Here is a 16,816-nt window from a genome sequence, read left to right as displayed (position 1 = left end):
CATTTAGCTTCAATAGGACGCTTGCCACGCCTTCTCCCACCAAGCCAGCTCAGTGGGGACATTGAAAGACTCCCCCAAGCTGGTGTATCGGGGCGCTAAAGGCACCCCGGGTGGTTGCCCGGGCGTCCCCGCCCTAAGGCTGGCGCTGTTCACAGCCAATTGTGGTCATCTCAATACAGACTACTACATAATTAATCTATTTCGCCTTATTGCAAGCGTTTATGTTTAATGACATAGTCTTCAGTCCCCCTTTACACCACAGCATAAAAATATTACAAAACTAAATGATGCTGTAAAGTGGACTATACACGATGCATTACCCTCAGCCCCTGAATGTCCCTAGGTTTTAGGGATATAAAAATGCTGGCCCGAATTGAACTGTCCATAGAAAGCTCTTTGACAGAAGAGTCACTGTCAATCGCTGTCGGCAACAGAGCCGAGGGATTTTCCTGGGCGCTACTGTTCATCCGCATGCTCGCTTGCATCACAAGTCCTGACCTGTCCCTCAGACGCACGGCTTGAGACTTTGAGATGGTCTCCGAGTGGCACAGGTGTTCCAGGCCGTGCGCCCACCAGCGGCGCTCTCTCCACGCTGCATCTGTTAGCCCCCCTCTAGTGAAGAGAGCCTCGTGGGGTGACGGGCAGCTCGCACTCTCCTGAGTGGGCACCGCAGTGTCGGGAATGTCAGCAGCGAGGAGTTTATGTTAATACCGCGGGCGTGGGGGGGGGGGAGGAGGAGGAGGAGGGGGCGTGTGAGCTGCGCGCCGGAGCCATTTTGAATCAGTTTAAACTTTCCTGCGAAGAGTGACTGAGGTGAGGAGTTGCCGGTGTCCCCTGCTCGGGCTGTGGAGAGTGGCACTGGGGCGCTGACGCCCCGGGACGTTCATGGATTGTGCGGCCGCGGGGCTGGGCTCCCGCGGCGGGCTCGGGAGATGTGGCCGGCGCTGCGAGCCCGCTCCTGCCTCTGGGCGCTGCTGCTGCTGGCTCTGCTGCTGCCGCCCGCCATCCCGGGCATGGATCTACGCGCCCCGGACAGGGGCCCCGCCTCGGACTGGGTGTACAGCTTAGACCCCGGCGGCCGGCCGGTGACTGAGACCCGCGACGGGGCGCTGCGGGTCTCCAGGCGCCCGGACTGCGATCTGCTACGCCGCCACCCCGCTCCGCTGCAGCTGCGCATCGCTTCCCGGAGAACGGACACCTTCATCTGCCTGCGCTTGGGCGTCTACGTGCACGGACAGGACTGCTTCATCAAGTACCGGCGGAAGCGGGACAGGGGGCAGCCCGACATCAGCGTCCGCTGCCTCCTGCCCCCGCGTTGCCTGCGCGCTGATCACCTGCTGCTGCAGGCTCTGTCGGCATTGCAGGACCTAGGGGGCTGCCGCTGCCCGTGGGGGTGCGGCGGACTATTGAACCAGGAAACCTGCCTGCTGCCTGGGCAAAAGGCACAGGTGGAACTGCAATGCCCTCTGCTTCATGCCGCTGGGGGGGTGGTACGTGTGCGGGTGAAGTTAAAAGGCTCGCGGGACCTTGGTGGAGCCTCAGGAGCGGGGCCGTTCCAGGCTGCTGTCCCGCGCGCCCGGCTCCGCAAAAGGAGCGTCAACAGCAGCCCCCAGTTCCAGTTGCCCAGCTACCAGGTGTCTGTTCCCGAAAATGAACCGGCCGGCACCAGGGTCATCACCTTGCGTGCCTCTGACCCGGATACGGGAGAGGCGGGGCGCCTTGAGTACATCATGGAAGCACTCTTCGACAGTCGATCTAATGACTACTTCGAAATTGATGCCGAGACAGGTGCCATCAGCACCAGCCAGGCACTGGATCGCGAGACCAAGGATACCCATGTGCTGAAAGTCAGTGCCACCGATTTCGGCTCGCCCCGCCGCTCGGCCACCACCTACCTGACAGTAACAGTCAGTGACACCAATGATCACGGGCCAGTCTTCGAGCAGTCTGAGTACCGGGAGCGGATCCGCGAGAACCTGGAACTTGGCTACGAAGTGTTGACCATCCGCGCCACCGATGGCGACGCGCCCTCCAATGCCAACATGCTCTACAGGCTGCTTGGCGTGGGTGATGGGCCGGCCATCTTTGACATTGACCCTCGGTCTGGTGTGGTCAAGACCCGGGCAGCAGTTGACCGCGAGTCTGAGACAAACTACCAACTGATTGTCGAAGCCAACGACCAGGGCAAGGACCCCGGCCCAAGAAGTGCCACTGCCACAGTTTACATTACCGTCGAAGATGAGAATGACAACTACCCACAGTTCACAGAGAAGCGGTATGTGGTGCAGGTGGCCGAGAACGTTCCTATCAATACTCAGATCTTGCAGGTGAAGGCCACTGACAGGGACCAGGGCAACAATGCACAGGTCCACTACAGCATTGTAAGCGGCAACATCAAGGGCCAATTCTTCATACACTCCTTCACCGGCAATATTGACGTGATCAACCCGTTGGACTACGAGACAAGCCGTGAGTACAGTCTGCGAATAAAGGCTCAAGATGGTGGGAGACCTCCCTTGATCAACACCACCGGTATGGTCCTGGTGCAGGTAGTGGATGTCAACGATAATGCGCCCATTTTTGTCAGCACCCCCTTCCAGGCCACAGTGCTGGAGAATGTACCCATAGGCTACTCAGTGGTCCACATCCAGGCCAATGATGCGGATGCAGGGGACAATGCCCGTCTGCAGTACCGGTTGGTGGACACCCCGCCAAACTTCCCATTTCTTATTAACAACAACACTGGTTGGATAACTGTGTTTTCTGAGCTGGACAGGGAGACTGTGGAGTATTACAATTTCGGGGTGGAGGCAAGAGACCAAGGTGTGCCCGTCATGACCTCCTCGGCCAGCGTGACCATCACTGTGTTGGATGTGAACGACAACAACCCTACCTTCACGGAGAAGGTCTACCACTTGAGGCTGAACGAAGATGCAGCAGTTGGCAGCAGTGTACTGACTCTCACAGCCGTGGACAAGGATGTGAACAGTGTGGTGACATTCCAGATTACCAGCGGCAATACCAGAAACCGCTTTGCTATCACTAGCCAGAGTGGCGGTGGCCTCATCACACTGGCACTGCCGCTGGATTACAAACAGGAGCGCCAGTACGTGCTCACAGTCACTGCCTCGGATGGAACACGTTCTGACATGGTCCAAGTCTACATCAATGTAACTGATGCCAACACCCACAGGCCTGTCTTCCAGAGCTCTCACTACACAGTCAGTATAAGTGAAGACAGGCCAGTGGGGACTTCTATCGTAACCATCAGTGCCACAGACGAGGACACAGGCGAGAACTCCAGGATCACATATATCATGGAAGACAACATTCCCCAATTCCGAATTGACCCAGACACAGGAACCATTACAACACAGATGGAGCTGGACTATGAAGACCAGGCCTCGTATACCTTGGCAATAACAGCAAAAGATAATGGCATCCCGCAAAAATCAGACACCACGTATGTTGAGATCCTTGTCTTGGATTCCAATGATAATGCCCCACAATTTTTAAGGGATAGATACCAGGGATCTGTATTTGAGGATGTGCCCATGTCCACAAGCGTGCTGCAGGTCTCGGCAACGGACAGGGACTCAGGGCTGAATGGGAGGGTGATGTACAGCTTCCAAGGAGGGGATGATGGAGAAGGCGATTTCTACATCGAGCCTACTTCTGGGATTATCCGAACTGCCCGAAAGCTGGACCGGGAGAATGTGCCCATCTACAGCCTGAGAGCCTATGCTGTGGACAGAGGGAACCCACCATTAAAAGCCCCGGTGGACATCCACATCACTGTGCTGGACATCAACGACAACCCTCCCGTCTTTGAGAGGGATGAGTTTGATATCTACGTGGAGGAAAACAGCCCTGTGGGTTCTGTTGTGGCAAGAATTGCAGCCTCTGATCCCGATGAAGGGACAAATGCCCAGATCATGTACCAGATTGTGGAGGGCAATGTGCCCGAAGTGTTCCAGCTGGACCTGTTCAATGGAGACCTCACTGCACTAGTAGATTTGGATTATGAGTTGAAAACAGATTATGTCATTGTTGTCCAGGCTACATCTGCTCCCTTGGTGAGTCGGGCCACCGTCCACATCCGTCTGCTGGACAAAAATGACAATGACCCTGTGCTGGAGGACTTTGAGATACTTTTCAACAACTATGTGACCAACAAGTCTAATAGCTTCCCTATTGGAGTGATTGGGAAGATCCCAGCCTTTGACCCCGATGTGTCGGACAAGCTGCACTACTCCTTTGTGCAAGGGAATGAGCTGAACCTGCTTATCTTGGACCCGGTGACCGGAGAGCTGAAGCTCAGCAGAGATCTGGACAATAACCGGCCCTTGGAGGCGTTTATGAGGGTCTCCGTCTCAGGTAAGCGCTTAACTTTTTCTGGTGATGGTGCGCTTTGATTGTCTACACAGGGTGGGGTTTCCTTTCCCGGTGGGTCAATGTTCATATCTGGTGGGCGGGCTCTGGTACTCTCATGAAATCTCTGGCACCCAATAGCTAATTGTTTTAATGGTTCTCACAATGTTGAGTTGTCACTGGTAGGACCTGAGCAAAATGGGTTGAATCTGTGTAGTGAGATAAAGCCCCAGTACACACATGTGCCGCTCAGCATGTTGCCAAGGGTCCTGCTAGAGCTGGATTTCTTAAGAGCTATAATTGCCATGTGACCAAAAGCAATGTGTCAACACCCCACCCCCGCCCGCCCTGCAGTATTTAGCATGCTGGAGCTTGATGGACCACACGTGGAATGTGGTAGGTGACGCTTACTGTCAATGTAAGGGGCTGTTGGCTAAAAGGCTAGTTTTGGCTTAGGGTCGCACCTGGCTGGCTATACCTTGCAGCAATCGGACCAGGGACAGATTTGAATACATGAAGATGTTTTTTTTTTTAGGTTTGAGAGGTCAAGAAAGCGCCTATTTGTTGAGAGCAGAAACAACAAATGTACACAACTGATGTCCAAAAGGATTGGGCACCCTTCCGAACAGTCGGGTGCAGTGCTTGTGTAAGTGTTCTGTGCAGGTCAGCCCTCCAGATCACCAGGCCGGTGTGCTGTGGTGCAATTCCGAGCTTCTCGTCAGAATTGGCAATGGGGCGATGAATCTGCATGTCCTTGTTCTGTTTCGATTTTGAAGGTGGCATAGACATTGGCACAAGATGCCACGCGACAAATGGGTCTTAATGTGCACTGTGGACGTCATTTGAATGGGCTCTTTTTTTATAACGGCCATTTTTGTTATTTTACTCCACACTTAGGAAATGACGAAAAAAGGTACCAAAATGTGTTTTCTTGCTTAAATGTCAACAGTGTTATGTGCCTGTGTGCTGTACAACTTAAGTACAAAATATCAGAACTGTCCAGAAGAATAACATGTCATACTTTCCAACTTTAGTATTGGCCAGTCGCCCCCGCCTTGTCAAAGCTGCAACCTTGCTTATATTTAAGGTGTATGTTAAACGGTGGGGTCTGCGGAGAATAATGTTTAGACAGTCTCAGAGGAACTGTCCTGCCAGTAGATCATTGTTTGTGTGAGGAGCTTCTATGTGTCGTTAGCTGATATTAACCGCCCATTCCTGCAGTGGCCGGAATTATTGTTTTCTATACTTGCACAGACCTTCTATTAAGGCCCTGCTGTTTTGCTGGTCATTAACCGGTGGCATGCTGGAGCTGAAGGGCAGCTTGTGGGTGCTGTACATGGCATAATCACACCGTTTCCTCCCTCTGCTGTCTTAAAGCATTGAGGGCTAGTGTCTGCTGAGAGGTGAGGCGTGCAGCACGCTCACTAAGCTTGGGTGGCAAGTTGCTCCATGTTAAGGGCCTGCATTGAACAGGTGCTTACTGTTTTTGTTAGGCCTAGTTGGGTATTTTTTATTTCACATCTATTGATGGAAGGAATGAGGTTCGAAGTGCTGCAAATCCACTCACTTGCTTGTGGTGCGATTGTGGGCACTTTTTTTGTACAGCAGATCCTTGCCACACGTTGTATCTGTTGCCCCCTGCCATTGTGTTTGGATACTTTGTACAGTTGCGACTTTCTGCTGCACTTCACATTGGCCGGTCCTTTCATTGGGGTGTTGTTTTGTTCTGACGCACCTGTGTTTGAATGCGATGGCGCACACACGTTGTACCCCAGAGCAGGCGGGTTCTCACACGGGGGTGGTTGCACACACCTCGTGGCGCTGCTGTGTCCTAGCTGCCTGGCCCACCCCCACTCGGCAGCCTTCCCATGGGACGCAGGGGGGGGGGGGCGGTGGTGGCCCAGGCAGAGAGAGGACATTGTGACTTCGTGCCTGTGTGTATAGGCTTCTGAAAACGGGCAGCTCGGTGCATATATTGGGGTTGGGGGCCTGCATTGTCGGAGCGGCGAAGAGTTCTGCAGAATGTTCGCGTGCCATGACCTGCCAGGGTACTTCCTCGGGTGATGTTCCTGGCCAAGCATTGAGCGTCTTTGTCATTCCTGCGTTCTGCCAGCAGGTGCGCTGCCGCTTCCTAAGTTGTTAGGTGGTATTGACGGCGACCCTAAGTTTACATCTACCACCGCCCCATTGCATTCTGATCTTTATACTCCCGATTTATGATGAGGGCGGGTAACCCTTTGATTGCCTAACTTAAAAATATAGGGCAAAACCCAGAGTGGGCGAGTGGCTGACATGGTACTGCTACACTCTCTGCGACCAAGTCTTCCCCAATTTCGCGCGGAATTGCAGAAGCAGGCTTTTTCCAGACTCCCCTTTCCTCTCTCTCCTTGTCTTTTACCGCTCCTCCTTTTCTTTTCCATATTTCTCTTCTTGTATTTTTACCTCTTGTCTTATTTTATTTTCTCTCTCCTCCTTTTCTTTCTCTCTCTCTACCCCATCTCATTCTTGTCATTTCTACCTCTCCTGCACCGTTCCATCCGTTAATCATTATTATCGTGTATTATTTGTAAAAAAAAAATGCTTTCACACGCCCCCATGGGCCTCGGAGCGCTAGAGAGGGTATATTAGACAGAGCAAGAGCGGAATCGTGTACAGAACCTAGGGAAGGCCATCGCCCGGGGTCAGGCCAGGCAGCGGAGAGAAGTCTGGCCAGGCGTAGGGTCATCTCTTCCCAAAGAGGTCGTCATCTTTTGCACTTGCGCAGTAGTTAGAATCCTGAGCAGTGCTTTACAGGGGCTGGGGTTTCCCGAGGACCTGCACTTCTAGAGTACTTGCACCTCTCAGTCAGAAGCCAATACTTTTAATGGAAGAATAGCCGCACTTCTCGGCGGTAAGCGACTCGCCACTGAGAGGTGCTGGTACTCTCCACTGAAAGTGGTGTGCCGTGCTGATACTCTCCCACTAGAGTGCAGTGCCTCTGCTGCTTGCCCCCTAATGGAATTATCACCCTCCCACCGAGAAGCATCAATACCGTCCCTTGTGGAAGGACGGTATCCTGCTGAGAAGGTGCGCTATTTATTCTATGTTATAAATAATTAAAGTGCAGGCACTTCGCAGCTGCCAGTGTCGGCCTAGATAGACGGCACAGGTGTGATCGTGTAACCTTATGACGCACACACGCATGTTCTCCTTTACATGGCCTCTCGTGAGGCGCTCTCCCGATCTGTCTAGTATGCCCCGCGCTGGGGATTATCCACGTGGGGGAGGGCCGACCTTCTGAGAGGGGACACCTCCTGCGTCCCCCGCGCCCCCGGGCGGCTGCGTTTGAAATGCTTATGTCAGAAAGTGGCGGAGTGGGACTCCGCACTCCACAGTTAATCTTCAGCCGCTGCAGGAGCTGCTGGGACGGTGTTTGCTCGCTGCTTCGCTCGTCCATTGTGTTGCCTGGTTTGGTTATTCATTAAGTTTGCTTTCCCGGACGCGTAACACCCGGGCCGTCACACCCCACCGTGTGAAAGTGCTGCACTTGGCCGCGTGAGGTTGCTGAGGTGGGCATTTTGTTTTTAAAGGCCTCTTGCACGCGAGTTTAGCGGAAACATCGGGGCGTGTGCCCCCCCCCCCCCCCCCTCGCCGCATGAGAAGAACTGGGAAACGCAGGCCACCGTGTCCCTGTCTAGTCCCCTGGCAGAGAAGCATAACCCATCCCTGAAATTGTGGGCCTTGAAATGCATGGCCGTTGTAATGGGCTCTTGAGTAGCTCAATGTTTGCCGTTTAGCCGGCTTCTTGGCACTAACCCTCTATTGTTAATGTCAGCAATTGTTTGTACATGTCTCTGTGGAGTTTGAAGTGCACGGCTGCGCTAAGGGGCTTGATTCTGAGCTCCATGTAAAATAAGAAAAGTGCCACTCCGCGACGGAACGACAGTTTTCTCATCCCCCTATTGGTTATCTATATCAATATAGGCACATACTATGGAACACAGTGTCGCTCCATCGGGGAATGACACTTTTCTTATTTTAGATGGAGCTCAGAAATAGGCCCCAGTCTCGGCGCAGCTGCTTGCCGCGCTGTGATTTTGGACAGACATGTCAGTGTTAGTTTGGCCACGTGCTGTATATACAAGGCACGTCTTCCGGCTTGCCTCTCTTCCAGATTTTCATATCTAAATTATGCGCGCTTAAACCCACTGTGTTTTTTAAATGGCAATTAAGATATGAACGTAATAAAACTGTAAGATACGAGACCTGCGTGGCGCAGAAGCAGTAAACGTGCTCGCCCTTAATGCCGCGCCTTTGTTTGTTTTTCACTGCCTCGTGGATATCTTCCGTGTCCCCTTTAACCACTTCCGAAGTTGGCGCCAAGCAGGGCAGAGCAGAAGTTCGAGGCACTTTACCTGGGCCGTCTCACCCCACCCCCCATTCTGCGACACAAACCTTAGTGACCTTTGCTCCTGGACGCCAGATAAGAGGCCGGGTTGCCTGGCAGGCAGGGCCGGTATTTCAGGCGTCGGATTGGGGATTGTTTAGAAAGTCGGCACCTCTCTCCGATGGGTCACGTGATTAGGCAGGCAGAGGGATTATTTAAATATGCCCAAAGCCACGTTGGGGGCAGTGAGAGTCTGTCCCTGCCCGCCTTCAGCCCCTTCTTCGCATGTTCGGCGGCTCGTTAAAGGCCGGTCCAGCTCGACCGTGCTACATAATATGGCATTAAAGTGCAGTGAGCATTTCTGGGAACTTGTGTGCGGAGCGGACGTCATTATCTCTTTCTGGTTGGTTGCACGACAAAGAAGAAAGCGTATTTTCCTTAATACGAGTAACCGAGCCGTCCAAAACATGCATGGCGATGGAAGGCTGTACACAAACAGGTGGCCGAGTCAGCCGTCGTGCTGTGCGTGCTCTCCCAATAGAAGTATGCCTACCTGGGGTGGGGGGCCATTGCACTCTGGAGGCGGTAGTCGAGGAGTGTTAGTTATATCGTTGCATTACGAGACTTGTAGTCCTTTGTTTCCACATTGTACATTTAGGACCACGCGACCCAGAAAGCAAAGAACACAACACAGCACAGCACCGGGCAGCCGTCTCCCAAATAAAATGGGGGCATATTGGCATGTATTTAGAGAACGCAAGTGACTTGCCCCAAACCACTCACGTGGTGTGCTGTGGTAATCACCAACGGTCCAAACGTACTATTGGCTCCTCCTTTGGAGTGCTTAGAATGCGGGGGGTTTAAACCCCCGAAGTGGCCGCCTGTCGATGTGTCTGTACATTTTGTGTGGTGTTTGAAAGTGAATCGCTTGCATTTTTTTTGTTGCATGTTCAGAGTGTGTCTTGGCTGTGGGGTGCGTCCAGACCTTGAGCCACGGGGCTCGCCGCCCTTTCCCTGCTCCCAGGGGGGCGCGTGGGCCCCCGCACACACCCTGTGATGGGATGCTGCACTCGAAGGGGTGGTGGCGGTCTGGGCCCAACCCCCTTTCCATGCTCGCTTGTCACCCTCCACATCTGCTCTTTCCGCCACAATGACGCCGTGTCATGTAAATTAAGCCTTTGCCATGCAGGAATGTGCATTTGCACACGTGAGGCTGGCCACACCGGGCAAGGCCTTGGACCCGACTTCTCCTCTCTGTGAATAAGAACAGAGCCCCGGGGTGAGAAGGGAAGTTTGGGGGTTCTTTGTTAAACTGCTATTGTTTCCAGTGTACCTTTATCCCTGGCGACTTTCCTTTAAACGCGAGGAGTAGCGAGCAGTATACAAGGGGAGAAACTGGGACTAGTCTACACATTGCCTGGAGCCCTGGCTTCCAACCCCGGCCGCCTCTTTGACCAAATAATGTAATTCTCGGACAGTAACGCCGTGGTACTGAGTCTCAGTGCACTGCGGTTCCAGCACTGGCGCTATTGCACCGGACTCCCAGTCCGAAATGCATGCCGCCTGCAAGGTAATAGACTCCTGCCGAGCTGGAGGACTGCGGATCCGGCTCCAAGTGTGAACTCATTCCAGTGAGGCACCTTTATTCATAAGAACAAACAAACCACCACGTCCCAGCTGTTCACTCATGGGGAATAAGTAAATAGCACAAAAAAGTTCACACCCCTCACGTACGATCAACATAAAAGATCATGCACCTGGTTACCCATTGCCACTGACCGGTATTCTTCCGGTCCCCTCCCTGATCCCGGCCACATGCACCTGGTTACCCATTGCCGTTGACCGGTATACTTCCAGTCCCCTCCCTGGTCCCGGCTACATGCACCTGGTTACCCATTGCAGCTGACCGGTATACTTCCAGTCCCCTCCCTGATCCCGGCTACATGCACCTGGTTACCCATTGCCGCTGACCGGTATACTTCCAGTCCCCTCCCTAATCCGGGCTACATCCACCTGGTTACCCATTTCTGCTGACCGTTATTCTTCCAGTCCCCTCCCTGATCCCGGGAGCATGCACCTGGTTACCCATTGCCGCTGACTGGTATACTTCCAGTCCCCTCCCTGATCCTGGCTACATGCACCTGGTTACCCATTGCCTCTGACCGGTATTCTTCCAGTCCCCTCCCTGATCCGGCTACATGCACCTGGTTACACATTGCCTCTGACCGGTATTCTTCCAGTCCCCTCCCTGATCCGGCTACATGCACCTGGTTACACATTGCCTCTGACCGGTATTCTTCCAGTCCCCTCCCTGATCCCGGCTACATGCACCTGGTTACACATTGCCTCTGACCGGTATTCTTCCAGTCCCCTCCCTGATCCCAGCTACATGCACCTGGTTACCCATTGCCGCTGACCGGTATTCTCCCAGTCCCCTCGCTGATCCCGGCTACATGCACCTGGTTACCCATTGCTGCTGACCGGTATACTTCCAGTCCCCTCACTGATCCCAGCTACATGCACCTGGTTACCCATTGCCGCTTACCGGTATACTTCCAGTCCCCTCCCCGATCCCGGCTACATGCACCTGGTTACCCATTGCCACTGACCGGTATACTTCCAGTCCCCTCCCTGATCCCAGCTGCATGCACCGGGTTATCCATTTCCGCTGACCGGTATTCTTCCAGTCCCCTCCCTGATCCTGGCTACATGCACCTGGTTACCCATTGCCGCTGACCGGTATTCTCCCAGTCCCCTCCCTGATCCCGGCTACATGCACCTGGTTACCCATTGCTGCTGACCGGTATACTTCCAGTCCCCTCCCTGATCCCCGCTACATGCACCTGGTTACCCATTGCAGCTGACCGGTATACTTCCAGTCCCCTCCCTGATCCCGGCTACATGCACCTGGTTACCCATTGCCGCTGACCGGTATTCTTCCAGTCCCCTCCCTGATCCCGGCTACATGCACCTGGTTACCCATTGGCGCTGACCGGTATTCTTCCGGTCCCCTCCCTGATCCCGGCCACATGCACCTGGTTACCCATTGCCGCTGACCAGTATACTTCCAGTCCCCTCCCTGATCCCGGGTACATGCACCTGGTTACCCATTGCAGCTGACCGGTATACTTCCAGTCCCCTCCCTGATCCCGGCTACATGCACCTGGTTACCCATTGCCGCTGACGGGTATACTTCCAGTCCCCTCCCTAATCCGGGCTACATCCACCTGGTTACCCATTTCTGCTGACCGTTATTCTTCCAGTCCCCTCCCTGATACCGGGAGCATGCACCTGGTTACCCATTGCCGCTGACTGGTATACTTCCAGTCCCCTCCCTGATCCTGGCTACATGCACCTGGTTACCCATTGCCTCTGACCGGTATTCTTCCAGTCCCCTCCCTGATCCCGGCTACATGCACCTGGTTACCCATTGCCACTGACCGGTATACTTCCAGTCCCCTCACTGATCCCGGCTACATGGACCTGGTTACCCATTGCCGCTGACCGGTATACTTCCAGTCCCCTCCCTGATCCCGGCTACATGCACCTGGTTATCCATTTCCGCTGACCGGTATTCTTCCAGTCCCCTCCCTGATCCCGGGAGCATGCACCTGGTTACCCATTGCCGCTGACTGGTATACTTCCAGTCCCCTCCCTGATCCTGGCTACATGCACCTGGTTACCCATTGCCTCTGACCGGTATTCTTCCAGTCCCCTCCCTGATCCCGGCTACATGCACCTGGTTACCCATTGCCACTGACCGGTATACTTCCAGTCCCCTCACTGATCCCGGCTACATGCACCTGGTTACCCATTGCCACTGACTGGTATACTTCCAGTCCCCTCCCTGATCCCGGCTACATGCACCTGGTTACCCATTGCCGCTGACCGGTATACTTCCAGTCCCCTCCCTGATCCTGGCTACATGCACCTGGTTACCCATTGCTGCTGACCGGTATACTTCCAGTCCCCTCCCTGATCCCGGCTACATGCACCTGGTTACCCATTGCAGCTGACCGGTATACTTCCAGTCCCCTCCCTGATCCCGGCTACATGCACCTGGTTACCCATTGCCACTGACCGGTATACTTCCAGTCCCCTCACTGATCCCGGCTACATGCACCTGGTTACCCATTGCCGCTTACCGGTATACTTCCAGTCCCCTCCCCGATCCCGGCTACATGCACCTGGTTACCCATTGCCACTGACCGGTATACTTCCAGTCCCCTCCCTGATCCCGGCTACATGCACCTGGTTATCCATTTCCGCTGACCGGTATTCTTCCAGTCCCCTCCCTGATCCTGGCTACATGCACCTGGTTACCCATTGCCGCTGACCGGTATTCTTCCAGTCCCCTCCCTGATCCCGGCTACATGCACCTGGTTACCCATTGCTGCTGAACGGTATACTTCCAGTCCCCTCCCTGATCCCGGCTACATGCACCTGGTTACCCATTGCAGCTGACCGGTATACTTCCAGTCCCCTCCCTAATCCGGGCTACATCCACCTGGTTACCCATTTCTGCTGACCGTTATTCTTCCAGTCCCCTCCCTGATCCCGGGAGCATGCACCTTGTTACCCATTGCTGCTGACTGGTATACATCCAGTCCCCTCCCTGATCCTGGCTACATGCACCTGGTTACCCATTGCCGCTGACTGGTATACTTCCAGTCCCCTCCCTGATCCCGGCTACATGCACCTGGTTACCCATTGCCTCTGACCGGTATTCTTCCAGTCCCCTCCCTGATCCGGCTACATGCACCTGGTTACACATTGCCGCTGACCGGTATTCTTCCAGTCTCCTCCCTGATCCCGGCTACATGCACCTGGTTACCCATTGCCACTGACCGGTATACTTCCAGTCCCCTCACTGATCCCGGCTACATGCACCTGGTTACCCATTGCCGTTTACCGGTATACTTCCAGTCCCCTCCCCGATCCCGGCTACATGCACCTGGTTACCCATTGCCGCTGACCGGTATACTTCCAGTCCCCTCCCTGATCCCGGCTACATGCACCTGGTTATCCATTTCCGCTGACCGGTATTCTTCCAGTCCCCTCCCTGATCCTGGCTACATGCACCGGGTTACCCATTGCCGCTGACCGGTATTCTTCCAGTCCCCTCCCTGATCCAGCTACATGCACCTGGTTACCCATTGCCGCTGACTGGTATACTTCCAGTCCCCTCCCTGATCCTGGCTACATCCACCTGGTTACCCATTGCTGCTGACTGGTATACTTCCAGTCCCCTCCCTCATCCTGGCTACATGCACCTGGTTACCCATTGCTGCTGACTGGTATACTTCCAGTCCCCTCTCTGATCCGGCTACATGCACCTGGTTACCCATTGCCGCTGATTGGTATACTTCCATTCCCCTCCCTGATCCGGCTACATGCACCTGGTTACCCATTGCTGCTGACTGGTATACTTCCATTCCCCTCCCTGATCCGGCTACATGCACCTGGTTACCCATTGCCGCTGACTGGTATACTTCCAGTGTCCTCCCTGATCCTGGCTCCATGCACCTGGTTACTCATTGCTGCTGACCGGTATACGCCCAGTCCCCTCCCTAATCCGGGGCTACATCCGCCTGGTTACCCATTGACGCTGACTGGTATTCTTACGGTCCCCTCCCTGATCCCGGCTACATTTATATATTTATTTTATTTCTTTATATTTATATAGCGCGCAAGCAGCCCAGGGGCATTGAGGCACTGTTACTTGCAATAACTTGGTTACATGGTACAGGCATGATAAACACATTATGAATACTGCAAAACTTCATACTGTTGTTACAGATATAGCATTTGGTCATGTATTACAACAAATATGATAGGTATTTGTGCTGGTGTGTCGGGCCTTATGTGAAGAGGATAGTTTTCAGAGTTTTGCGGAAGGTGGTGAGGGAGGCCTCACCTCTGATAGTGGGAGGTAGGGCGTTCCAGTGAGTGGGTGTGAGATAAAGGAAGCTGGATCCGCCCGCTCTGACCCTTTTTACTAGTGGCACAGAGAGCATGTTGGTGTATGGTGATCTGGTTGGCCTGGTAGTGGAGATGGGGTGTATCCTTTGTGAGAGGTAGGCAGGAGCAGTGAGGTGAATGCACTTGTGGGTCAGTGTCAGGGCTCTGAATACGATCCTTTCCTTTATTGGGAGCCAGTGGGCTAGTTTTCTGGCTTCAGAAATGTGTTCTCTTTTAGCAATGCCTTGGGCTGCCCGGAGAGCGTTGTTCTTTATTACTTGTAGTCTCTCTAAGTTTTTATTGGATGTTCCTAGAAAGAGTACGTTGCAGTAGTCTAGCCTAGAGCCGGTGATGGCTCTGGCTATATTGGTGCAGTTCTCTTTGGAGAGAAAGGGTCTGACAGCGTTGATAAATTTGGCATGATATGCAGCTGCGGAGGCTATTGTGTTGACTTGTCTATCCATGGATAGGCTGGAATCCAGGTAGACTCCCAGAGTTTTGACAGAATCTGAGACAGGAATTTTGATGGAGTCAATGGTGAAGTGACTGAATTGGGCATCTAGATTTTTTAGTGTGTCGGGGGAACCTACCAGGAGGAGTTCCGTCTTGTCCGAGTTGAGGCGTAGTCCGTTGTCTGCCATCCAGGCTTGGATGGTGTTGTAGAGGTTGTTCAGGGTCAGGGAGTCAGTGTCATAGTTACCTGTGAGGGTAAGGAGGATCTGAGTGTCGTCGGTGTAGTTGGTGTAGTAGATGCCCATAGCGTCGAGGATGAGGAAGAGGGGTCGTGTAAAGATGTTGTATAGGGTGGGGGAGAGGCAGGAACCTTGGGGCACACCACAGAGTATGATGGTTGGTGATGCGGCGGCTAGGTCAGAGACTACTTGCATGGTTCTGTCTTGTAGGAAGGAGGTGATCCATGCTGTGGCCTTTGGGGAGAATTTGGCAGTGGAGGAAAGGTGGTGGCATAGGACGCCATGATCAACAAGGTCGAAGGCCATGGATAGGTCAAGGAGTAGGAGAAGTGCTGGTTTACCCATGTCTCTAGCATCGTCTATCTGGATTTCAGGTCAAGTAGGGCAGTTTCAGTCCCGTGTCTGGGGTGGAAACCGGATTGGTGGAGTCCATGGAGTTTGTTCTCTTCAATGAAGTGCTGAACCCGCAGGTATGCTGCTTTGTCCAATATTTTGAGGAGGAAGGGGACAGTGGTGATGGGTCTGTAGTTGTTAGGGGAGGTGGGATCGAGAGTTGACTTTTTTAGAAGAGGACGTACCCAAGCTTCCTTGAGGGAGGCAGGGACTTTTCCTGTGGTAAAGGAGGCATTAACAAAGGCTGTTTGGAAGGGAGCTAGCGCTTCCGTGCAGTCTTTGATAATGGAGGCTGGGCATGCATCACCTTTGCAGTTAGAGGGTTTGATGTTCCTCATTATGTTGATGATGTCTTTTTCCTGAATGGGTTTGAAGGAGAAGGGTAGGGGGCGGTCTGGGGCAGATGGTGGGACAGGGATATGCTTATTGGGTAGGGCTTGTTTAGTGGCTAGTATTTTGTTTTTGAGGAGGCTTAATTTGGTTTGCATGGCCGTTTGTATTTCATCACACCAGTCTTTGTCTTTGGTGAGGTTCTGGGGGGCGGGGGTGGGTGTCTCGAGCTCCCTAAAGATTGAGAAGATTTCTTTTGTGCTAGATTGGGCTTCTGAGGTTCTGGATTCAAAAGATTTGGCTTTTGCTTGGGTGATTGCCTTTTTGCATTTGGTGGATAGGGCTTTAAAGATCATCTTATCTTTGTCAGAGTGGGACGTTTGCCACTTTGTGAGTGCCGCTTTTTTCTCATTGCGGACTGTGAGGAGGTCAGGGGCAAACCAGGAGTGGGTAGTGGGTTTGGATTTGCGAGGTTTGAGGGGGGCAATGGAGTTGATAGCTGCTTTGATGGCAGCATCATAGGTTGTTGCGAGTGTTTCTGGGTCTGAGGAAAAAGGTGGTCTGAAGGCTGGACCTTTGAGGAAGGGCAGTAGCCTCTCCTTAGTGAGCTGGCGGGAGCTTCTGGTGAGGCAGGGTGGGAGCGGTTGAGGTGAGGGAGCAGTAGGGGAGCTAGTGGTGAGGATGCTAAAGGTGATGATGTGGT

At 53.5% G+C, this 16,816-nt stretch overlaps 1 protein-coding gene across 3 annotated transcripts in view; it reads left to right on the top strand.

Annotated features, from left to right (window-relative positions):
• Positions 1–758: 758 nt before the first annotated feature.
• The window catches only part of CELSR1 (cadherin EGF LAG seven-pass G-type receptor 1), a 526,468-nt gene continuing 510,410 nt past the window's right edge, over positions 759–16,816 (top strand). For 2 of the 3 annotated variants that reach the window (XM_069629236.1, XM_069629235.1), the window contains exon 1: positions 759–4,377. In XM_069629236.1, the coding sequence (XP_069485337.1) occupies positions 933–4,377 (3,445 nt within the window). In that variant the 5' untranslated portion in view covers positions 759–932. The remainder of the gene's footprint in view (positions 4,378–16,816) is intronic. The other variant, XM_069629237.1, reaches the window with a different exon arrangement.

This window comes from Ambystoma mexicanum, chromosome 12 (genome assembly GCF_040938575.1).
Source record: "Ambystoma mexicanum isolate Mex_15411 chromosome 12, UKY_AmexF1_1, whole genome shotgun sequence".
Lineage (NCBI taxonomy): Eukaryota > Metazoa > Chordata > Amphibia > Caudata > Ambystomatidae > Ambystoma > Ambystoma mexicanum.
This window is presented reverse-complemented; position numbering and strand designations above follow the sequence as displayed.